Source organism: Nicotiana tomentosiformis, chromosome 8 (genome assembly GCF_000390325.3).
Source record: "Nicotiana tomentosiformis chromosome 8, ASM39032v3, whole genome shotgun sequence".
NCBI lineage: Eukaryota > Viridiplantae > Streptophyta > Magnoliopsida > Solanales > Solanaceae > Nicotiana > Nicotiana tomentosiformis.
This window is the reverse complement of record NC_090819.1, coordinates 5,827,264-5,838,090: the sequence shown is the minus strand read 5'-3', so window position 1 is coordinate 5,838,090 and position 10,827 is coordinate 5,827,264. Positions and strand designations below refer to the sequence as shown.

General features: G+C 37.0%; 1 protein-coding gene across 1 annotated transcript; it reads right to left on the bottom strand.

The window, feature by feature from the left end:
* Nucleotides 1-767: 767 nt before the first annotated feature.
* Nucleotides 768-1,657, bottom strand: LOC104092784 (uncharacterized). Its single transcript, XM_009598450.4, has one exon. It carries the CDS (start codon nt 1,381-1,383, stop codon nt 1,177-1,179), a length of 207 nt encoding a protein of 68 aa, XP_009596745.1. The 5' UTR covers nt 1,384-1,657; the 3' UTR covers nt 768-1,176.
* Between the last annotated feature and the right edge of the window lie 9,170 nt (nt 1,658-10,827).

Sequence of the window (10,827 nt, the reverse complement as noted above, 5' to 3'; positions counted from 1 at the left end):
TATTAGATTTTTGTTAAGTTTTACAGTTAGATAAAAAATGTGAAATGTTGTTGGGATATAATATATATGGTTGGGTTGAGAAATAAGATTGGAACCTAGGGCAACTAAGTCATTGGGCCATGTGGTCACAAAGTGAATAAATGGGTCAAATGAACTTGATTCTTTCGGGTAAAACATACAAACTCTATAGGCTGGCCCAGTTGTTGTATATTAACTTAGTCAAACAAACTCTATAGGCTGGCCCAGTTGTTATATATTAACTTAGTCAAATAAGCTCATCAAAAAATTTATTTTGTTTTCCTTTATAATACTAAGTAAATTAGTAACTTGGTCACTTTTTTAATTAATTTAAACGCTAGGCAATTAGTAGGCGCGCTTTAACTTTTTCATTCACGGATTCGCTTGCGTAGCATGGTGTTTAACATTCAATAATTTAATTCAATAACATCATACTAGGTTGTATAGCTTTAATTAATTTCTAATTATTTTGCCATACTCTCAGATTCGCTTGCGTAGCGCAATGGTAACTTTTTTTTTATAATTTTCAAAAAATAATAATTTTCTCAAGCACAAATGTAGTAATTTCTCAAAATAGTACAAATATTTGATTGTCATGATGTCGGATTCGCTTACGACCCGCGATTATGATAAGTTAATTGATTTTGTCTCGATCACACATTCCTTTGCGAGGCGTGGTTATGACAACGTATTATTCAAATCATTTTTTTAAAAGTAATTTTAATGATTGAAAGCAGATAGATAAAATATGAAAACCAATAAATCACAGTTTATTCAAAAATAATATAAGTTAAATGTAGTCAATAAAGCGATTGTGCTAGAGCCACGGGACTCGGGGAGTGCTTTACACCTTCTCTCCGGTCAACAGAATTCCTTACCCGAACTTTATTTTCGCAGACCAATAATAATAGAGTCAAACCTTCCTTTGACTAGGGATTCAAATAAAAGGTGACTTGGAACATCCCAAAACTCAATTTCAAGTGGCGACTCTGTAAGTAAAATAATCCCTACTCAAGTTTGTCACTTTAATTAGAAAAACTCTTTAACCCAATCTATATGACATATATATCTTTTGGGGGTAGAAAAAGATGTGACACCCGGATCCCGCGTGAACGCGAAATTCTTTGGGCATCGGAAGCACAAAAAAGAAAGAGCTAATTATCTGTAGGATTTGAGAATGGCACCGCAGAAACTACAGACAATAGCCTTCCAAGACTTGAAGTAAAATGGGATATAACAAAATCTGGTGGCAGTGCGCATATCAGCCACTTTAGCACCATGGCCGCACCTCGAACACGAGCCAGCCACCGGTTTACTCCGCCTCATAATCCTCTTCTGGTCTACTAGAAAGCAAAAACATACCATTATTATTTACGTAGTTGTGGGCTAGTTAAAGGTCAGCTTCGATTCTAGGTAAAGATCCGCCGGTAACAATTCCTATTCCAGTTCCCGTTCAACATTCTATCAAAGTATTCTCCCCTGGCCGTACTTTAACCAGCTTCTTTATATGCAAAATATCAAATTGAAGAGAGAAATATTCAGAAAGTTTTTTGTTGGATTTTTTTTTGGCCGAACTTTTCTTCCTTGTTTATAGACTCTAGTAAATGAGAGTTTGTTGGAGACACCTTTATAGTTTGTACCTTCCAAAATCCAAATTGAGTTGTCTCTTAGGATATTATATAGAGTTTAATTTTTGAGTGGTAACCAATTTTTATTTTATACTATCAAGTTCAAACAACTTATAATTGTTAACTTTAATAATTTTTATTTGATGACCTAAAAATTTGAGAATATTCTGCTATAATTATAATTAAAAAAACATTACTATAATATAGAAGTCTTTTGCGCTACTAATATATATAAATCAAATTCTACAATATACTACTTTTTCTACTTTAATTTATGTGCCGATTTGATTGTGCGTAATGTTCATAAAAAAAAATTAAAATTTTTGAACTTAAACATACTATAAGCTATAAAGGCATGCATGTCATTAAAACTAAAATGAAAAATTTAAAATTTATTTATTTCAAATTATAAGAAATGTTTGAAGTTGACAGCTTCCAACCAAGCGTCGATTGCCACGTAAAAGGAATTCTAGAAATTGATTAGAATTTTGAAGAATGAACCTGCAGCAGCCCGACTTTTATAATTAAAAGGTGCTGATTATGCCATATGTCCATTTTACAGTTGGGAGATGTGTGTTATTTTGATGTTTAATTAATGAAGTACTTGCTGTGCTTTTAAAATTCTGCTGCTTCAACCGTTTTTTCTTATGTTTCATTTTACATTATCGTTCTAAGGGAACGTTGGAGCTAGGGCTGTACAAAGAAAATCGATAAATCGTATCAAATTAATAATTTGAATCAAACCGAAAAATAAAATTTAATGTGGTTTGGTTTGGTTTGGTTTTTACTAAAAAATGTCAAACCGAAATCAAATCAACCCAATAGTATATTTAATAATTTTTAAAAATATTATACATATAAATATTTATTGTAATATAATTTATAAATATTTCTTAAACTTTTTCACAACTTTATCTTTTAACGTATTATTTCAAGTTTAGACTTAACATTCTTAAATGATAAATAAATTTTAAAGAGCATAAATGTAGTAACTCAAACAAAGTTCAAATCAATACTAATGCTAACAAAAAAAATTCAAATCAATACTAGGAATGACGATAGTGTTGGATAATTATTTTAGTTTTATTGATTTATAATGAAAATGCATAACTTAGTTTATCTTTTTCTTTAGTGCTTATAAGTTATGTAATTAATATTAGTACTTATTAGTTATACTTATTTTAGCATGACCTATATAGTATTTTTAGATTATGTTAATTTTTATTATGGCTTATTAATTAGCAATATTTATTTTATATAATTTTATTATTTTATCTTTGTTATTGAATATTTTAGTATAATGCTATGACTTATTTCATATTATTGTGTTAGTTTCTTGGAAAATACATTATATAGTTGCATTTTACTAGGACTTAAGAAATATTTGGAGCACAAGTTACACATTTTATGCTATGAAGACTTTACCGGAAAAAACTCCGAAAACTCGAAAAAACCCGACTTTGTTGGTTTGGTTTGGTTTATAAATTTAAAAATCCGACACCATTGGTTTGGTTTGATAATTGATAAATCCGAACCAACCCGACCTATGTACATCCCTAGTTGGAGCAATGATATAGTTGTTTCCGTGTGACTTAATATGTTAGGGGTTCGAACCGTAGAAGTAGCCACTAATGCTCTAGTATTAGGGTAGACTGTTTACATTACATCTCTTGGGTGCGACCCTTCCCCAAACCCTGCATAAATACGAGATGTTTTGTGCACCACGCTGCCCTTTTCTTGCTTCAAGCGTTTTTTCTTATGTTCAATTTTACATTATCATTGTAAAAAATATATTACATTTTGTACTTACTTTATTCCGAGTGTAGAATCCATATATTTCTTTGCCAGTTAAATATATAGAGCGCTATTTAGGTTCTCTCTGAAACTAGGCATGCAAGGGAATCACTGCGAAAACTTTTAATACTTTCATTTTTGTTTTTATTTTGCATAATATTGTTCTGGAAAAAACAATTAATTGAATAAAATATTCAATAAGAATTTATATAGCGTATACCAACTTATTTGAGATTGAAGTGTTGTTGTGTTGTCGTAGAATCTATATATTTCTCTTTCATATTAAAACAATCACAAAGTTTTCAAGATTTCTAAAAGAGAAAAGAGAAGGAGATCAATGAGCAAGAAGAGAATATCTATAATAGTGCAGCAATTTAAGAACCCACCTACAAGATAGACAGATTGGTAGTTAGTGGCCAACCTATTTAATGAACATGCCTAATATGTCCCTAGTAAATATGTATGTCAAATTTCTGAAATCAAATTAACTTTAATTTCTTTTAATTTTTTATATTCTTGATAAATTTATTGATAATTGATAAATTTAGCTAATTGAAGAACTGTGAACAATAAAGTAAAAATTTTAAAATAATTTTTAAGAAGTAAGAAAATATTTATGCTATATTAAAAGAAGTAGTGAAGTATGATATTAAACCAAAATTACGCGCCAATAAAATATTGTATTAATAATACTAAATAATAAATATATTACTAAAGAAAATATAGTAATAAAAAATTATATGATGACCATATGATTTGTTTTTCTTTAATTTTATATAGATTTAATTAATAAAATATTATATTGAGAAGTAAGATGCCAATTGGAATTCCATTAACGCAACATTGATATGATATTGCTAAAAAGATAAATTATAATTTAAAATGATTAATTGTTTTTAATATTTAATGCGCATTGCACGAGTTCTAATACTAGTTTACTAAACATGCCTAACATGTCCCTAGGCAATATGTCAGCCTTCTGAAATTAAATTAACTTTAGTTTCTTTTAATTATTTTATATCCTTTGTGGAAAGGGGCATGAGTAGAAAAAGATGGAGAACGAAGACGAGAGAAACCTTAGCACCACTTTTTATATTTAAAAATAATTTAACTTTAAATTTTTTATTTGCTCTTATTGTCATGATTTTATAGCCACAAAAATGCATGACTTATTCAAAACCGTAATCAATTAAAGCGAAAAGAAGTACCAAAGTTAACACTAATTTTTATTTTTTTCCGAAGTTGGGGCGAGCCTGGGTGGAGGTGGTGGTGGTGGTGGTGGGGGTGGGGTGGGGGGTGGGGTTACATATATAGGAGAAAAGAAAATCAAATATCCTTAATGAAGTTCTAAATATTATAGCTTGCAACTATAGTCAACGTATTAATTTCATACTACATGTTTAATTCGATTTGGCAGATTTGGCCATTTTAGTCGCCAAGAGGTCCCCAGTCCTCGTATTAGCTAAGTAATTAATTAAAGATAGTTGAATTTTGAGCCTAAAAAGTTTTCTAAAAGAAGATTGAAAGATCATTAGACTAAGCAACGTGTCATATAACATTTGCTGCCACTCTCGTTTATTAATTAGCTGTCTGCCAACTGACAAATCTTAGCTGTGTTAGGCAAAAGCTTTCTGGATTATGCTATAAATGTTAGTATAAACTGGCTACTTTTGAAAGATTTGAAAAGTTGTTGTTTATGTAAAAGTCCCTTTTCAATTTGAATCGATCCAATGGGGTCATTCATGCATGAATTTGGGCTTATTTATGGGCTTTGCTGAGGATGGAATTCCTTGTCCATTACATTAAGGAAGAATTAACCCAAATAGCCGCCCACCCGATCTCTTAAACTAAAAATAGCCGACGGATGTATACTATATGTATAATTCCTGTATAACATATGTATAACTATATGTAATTAATGTATAATCTATGTATACCGGTTAGAAAAAGTAAACATTGAATCTGGCCGGCTATTTGTGTAACAATCCATTACATTAGGTCTTGCTAGGCTATTGGGCTAAGTACATTGCACAAGAAAGCAAGCAGGCAAAACGAACGGAATTGGGCCAGGCAATCCAAAATACTATTCCTCCATCCGTATTGGAAAAATAACATTGTATAGATGTTCTAAAAATAATGGCCGAAAAATGTATAAAATTTATATATGTTTTATATATATATACATTTTGTATGTTATATACAAAGATTATATAAATTTTATATACTTTTTCGGCTATCAGATGTAAATAGTTTCTGGTAATACCTCAAAATTATTCCTCCATTATGAGATTTATAATAATAGAGAAATTAACTTATTTAGCTGTCCGCCCAAAATAATGTCGACAGATGTATATGTTATAATTGTTAATGTATAATATATATATATATATATATATATATATATATATATATATATATATATATATATATATATATATATATATATATATATATATATATATAAAATTGACTAGGAAATGTAAATATTTCGCCGAACGGCCACATGTATTAAAAAGCCCTTTAGAGTAGGGGTGTACAAACCGAATCGTAAAATTGCACTAACCCGAAAAGTCAAACCAAACTGATTAAAAAATCGGATTAGGTTTGGTATTGAGTAAAAAAAACTCGAACCAAACTGACATATAAATATATAATTTTTATATATACTTTATAGACTTTTTATAGAAGTTTCTTTAAAATATGTCTAGAAATATTTGCGATTCTCTTGCGGGATGTGATATTTAGTTAAATATGAAGTGCTTTGTAACGATCCGGCCGGTCGTTTTGAGCGTATTAGCCCCGATCCCCTATTTATTGCATTCCCCGTATATGTTTCTGCTTATGTTACTTGCCAGAAGGTCTTAAGTCTCAGGATTTTGATCGTAGTCAGAAGTGTATGAAGCCGATTCCGTAATGGAGTTCCGTTAGCTCCGTTGGGTGATTTTGGACTTAGGAGCGTGTCCGGATTGTAAATGTGAGGTATGTAGCTGATTTAGGCTTGAAATAGCGAAAATTAAATTTTTGAAAGTTTAACCGGGGGTTGACTTTTTAATATCGGGGTCAGATTCCGATTTCGAAAGTTGGAGTAGGTTCGTAATATTGAATATGATTTGTGTACAAATTTGAGGTCAATCGGGCGTGGTTTGATATGATTCGACATCGTTTGTAGAATTCAGAAGTTTAGAAGTTCTTTAGGCTTGAATCCGGGTGTAATCGGTATTTTGATGTTGTTTTGAGTAATTCGAAGGTTCGACTAAGTTCGTATTGGGTTATATGACTTGTTGGCATATTTGGTTGACGTCCCGGGGGCCTCAGGTAGATTTCGGGTGGTTAACGGACTTGATTTTCGAGTTGATGAAGCAGCTGAAGAGCTGCTGCTACTCGTGTAACCGTACCTGCGGAGTGGGCACCACAGGTGCGAGCAAGCAAAAGTGTGGCATGAATGCGGGCAAGTCCATGAAGGACAGGGGTCGCAGGTGCGAAGAATTTCCCGCACCTGCGGTAGCGCAGATGCGGACAAGTGGGCGCAGGTGCGGGGGCAGCTGGGAGAGAATGACTCCGCAGAAGCGAGGCCATGGCCGCAGATGCGCGTTTGCAGGTGCGGGCCCTGGAGGTGCAAGTGACTTCCGCAGAAGCGCCATTTTCACCGCAGATACGGCGTCGCAGGTGCGACAATAGGCCCGCAGATGCAAAAAGTCTGGGTAGAAGGTTTAAAAGCAATGGTTTGCAATTTTAGTCTTATTTCAATATTTTGGACTCGGACTTAGGCGATTTTGGAGAAGCGTTTTGAGGTGATTATTGAGGTAAGCTTCTTGTACTCGTTTTGGATCATAAAACTTGTTTCCCCACTCATTTCCCCACCTAATTAGTGAGATTTTGAAGTGAAATTTGTGGGTTTAGGGCTTGAGAATTGGAGAGTGAATTTTGAGAATTTGGATGACTAAATGGTGTCGGATTTTGATAAATTTGGTCTGGTTAGACTCGTGAGTGAATGAGCTTTCGGGTTTTTTGACTTTTGTTGGATTTTGAGGCATAGGCCCGGGGGTCGGGTCGAGCCTATTTCGGAGTTTGGCTTATAATTTTGTATTTTTCTTGTGTGATTGATTCCTTTAGCCTATATTAATTATACCGTACTACTTGTGGCTAGATTCGGGGAGTTTGGAGACTAATTCGAGGGGCAAAGGCATTTCGGAGTAGGATTTTCTCGGTTGAGGTAATTAACGCCTTCAAACGTGGTTCTAAGGGTTCGAAACCCAGAACTATGTGCTATACGATTAGTATTGAGGTGACACACGTGCCAAGTGACGGGCGTGCGAGCGTGCACCGTGAGAATTGTGGCATGGTTGATTCCATGGCACTGTATAGTGACTTTAGTTTGTTGATATCCGTATTTTCTTCTTGTGATAAAGTAATTGAGCTGTCAATCATGCTAGATATCATGTTTAGGCTTTATGCCGGTACTGTTAGGACCCCTAGTGGTCGTTTCTTGCTGTCATCTCACTGATTTCATTGATATTATGTACTCAGTCATGTTCATGCATTTCATATCATATCTCCGTCTCAGTTGTTATTTATTGATACATCATATCATTGTTTCGGGCTAGTTTTCATGATATTGTGAGCCCGTGAGTGAGACTGGAGAGATTGATGACTGAGTGAGGCTGAGAACCTGATTATGAGTGACAGTTATGGGATCGAGTTGAACGCCACATCGGTTATACTGATTTTATCATAGCGCTTGGGCTGTAGGAGCCCCTCCGGAGTCTGTAACACACCCCAAGTGAGCGCGGTTGATATTATAGAGTGATGGATCTTCCCTCGACATGGATCTTGTCCGAATTACTTGATACCTAGAGATGGATCTTCTCCACAGGGATGGATTGTACTCCCTCGGTACTGGGTGATTTATAGTCAGTGATGTATATGTTCCGGGATGGATCTTCCCTGGGCAGTATGAGCCATATACAGTACCGAGTGGTTGAGCATTCGAGGGTGTGAGCACATGAGGCTGACAACATGGTGCATCACACACAACATGTGCATTGGCATGTAGAGATAGCAGATTTATATTCTTTACACTGTTCAGATCTGCTTCACTTTATTGTTTTGAGTTGCCTATTTAATTTGAAAGCATGCCTACGTTTCTGTACAGTTATTTATATTTTATCTGTTCAGGTTGAGTTTGTCACTACCTTTCAGTTCAAAGCTTGGACTTGTTACTTACTGAGTTAGATGTACTTACGTTAATCTCTCCACCTCGTGTGCAGATCCAGGCATTTTTGGTAACGGCGACAGTTCTTGATTGAGACTTCAGAGTTCGGAGACTACCAAGGTAGTTGCACGACGTTCTCAGGCCTTGACTCTCCTTCTATATCACTAGTTGTATTTTCAGTTTATTTTTCTAGACACTGTAGTGGACTGTATTCTGATTTAAACGCTCATGTACTCGGTGACACCCCGGTTTTGGATGGATTGTATCGTATTTTGGATATTTATGTTTTCAAAAAGGCCTTTTCCTAAATTATTAAATTGCTTCCATCTTTATTTTCAAAGATTTTTCTGTGTTGGGATGTGGAGTTGTGGCTTGCCTAGTTCCACGATAGGCGTCATCACGACAGTTAGATTTTGGGTCGTGACAAGTTGGTATCAGAGCCTAGGTCACATAGGTCTCACGAGTCATGAGCAGGTTTTATAGAGTCTTGCGGATCGGTACAGAGACGTCTGTACTTATCTTGGAGAGGCTGCCGAACCATTAGGAAACTTCACATTATTGAATTCTAGTCATGCAAATCTTTTTATTCTGGTAACTAAATTTTTGTTGTTCTAATTCTCTCACAAATGGTGAGGACGAGTACTACGGGGCAGGATGGATAACCACCATTACCACCAGTCATGCCGCGAGAGGCCGAGGTCGCGGTAGAGGTCGCGGTAGGAGGAGAAGTGCAGCTCGTACCGCAACTAGGGCAGCACATGCAGATCCACCCATTGCCCCAGTTCAGGAGCAAGCTCCAGTTGTGGATGAGCCTGTTGGACCAGCTCAGGCACCACCTGTGCCCATTGTGATTCCAGGACTTTAGGAGGCCTTAGCTCAGATTCTGACCATGTGCACCGGTCTTGCTCAGGCGGTCTCTGTTCTGGCCGTAGCAACCACTTCTCAGGACGGGAGAGACACTCAGACTCCCGCCGCCTGTATACCAGAGCAGGTAGTACAGTGACTCCAGACACCGGGGGCACCACCAGCCCAACCGGTTATAGCTGCTCAGGATTATGTGGTTCCCGCTATGCCCAAGGATGAGCAGCGTAGATTGGAGAGGTTTGGGAGGCTCTGGCCTCTATCTTTCAGTGGTGCAGAGGGAGAGGATGCACAGGGCTTCTTGGATATGTGTCAGAGGATACTCCGTACAATCGGTATTCTAGAGACCAGTGGGGTCTCGTTCACTACTTTCCAGTTCTCTGTTGCTGCCTTCAGTTAGTGGGAGGATTACAGGAGGCGTAGGCCGGTCGGCGCAGCACCTCTTACCTGGCAGCAGTTCTCTTTTCTCTTTCTGGTGAAGTTTGTGCCTCAGTCCCGCAGAGAGGAGCTGCGCAGGCAGTTCGAGCAGCTTCGTCAGGGTGATATGTCCGTGATGCAGTATGAGATTATATTTTCAGAGTTTGCCCGTCATGCTATCTGGTTGGTTCCCACAGACAGGGAAAGGATCAGGAGGTTCGTAGATGGCCTTACTTTTCAGCTGCGATTGCTTATGACTAGAGAGAGAGTGTCTGGTGCTATATTTGATGAGGTGTTTGATATTGCTCTCCAGATTGAGATGGTTCATAACTAGGAGTGGGTTGAGAGGGAGGCCAAGAGGCCTCGTGGACATGGTGGATTCAACGGTGTTTCTGGGGGCTAGTTCCACCACGGTCATCCTTTCAGACATGCTCAGACGACTCGCCCGGTTCACCGTGGTGCATCATCTGACCATGGTGCACACAATTATCAGCAGGGCCAGTCTTCATTCAGTGCACTACCAGCTCAGAGTTCGTCTCATGCACCATCAGCTCAGGGTTCATATGTGTCAGGACCTTCTAGCGGTTATTCCGCTGCTCGGGGTTCCCTTCAATCACCACCGCCATTTGCAGAGAAAGGTTGCTTTGAGTGCGGAGATTTGGGTCATATGAAGAGGCATTATCCCCACCTTTCGGGAGGTTCATCTCAGCAGAGGAGTCAGCCTTTGACTTCGGTACCAATTACTTCATCAATCGCCCATCCAAATCGGGGGGGAGCTCAGTCAGCTAGGGGTCGCCCTAGAGGGGGAGGCCGATCAGGTGGCGGTCAGGCCCGTTTTTATGCACTCCCTGCCAGACCAGATGTCATTGCTTCGAATGTTGTGATTATAGGTATTGT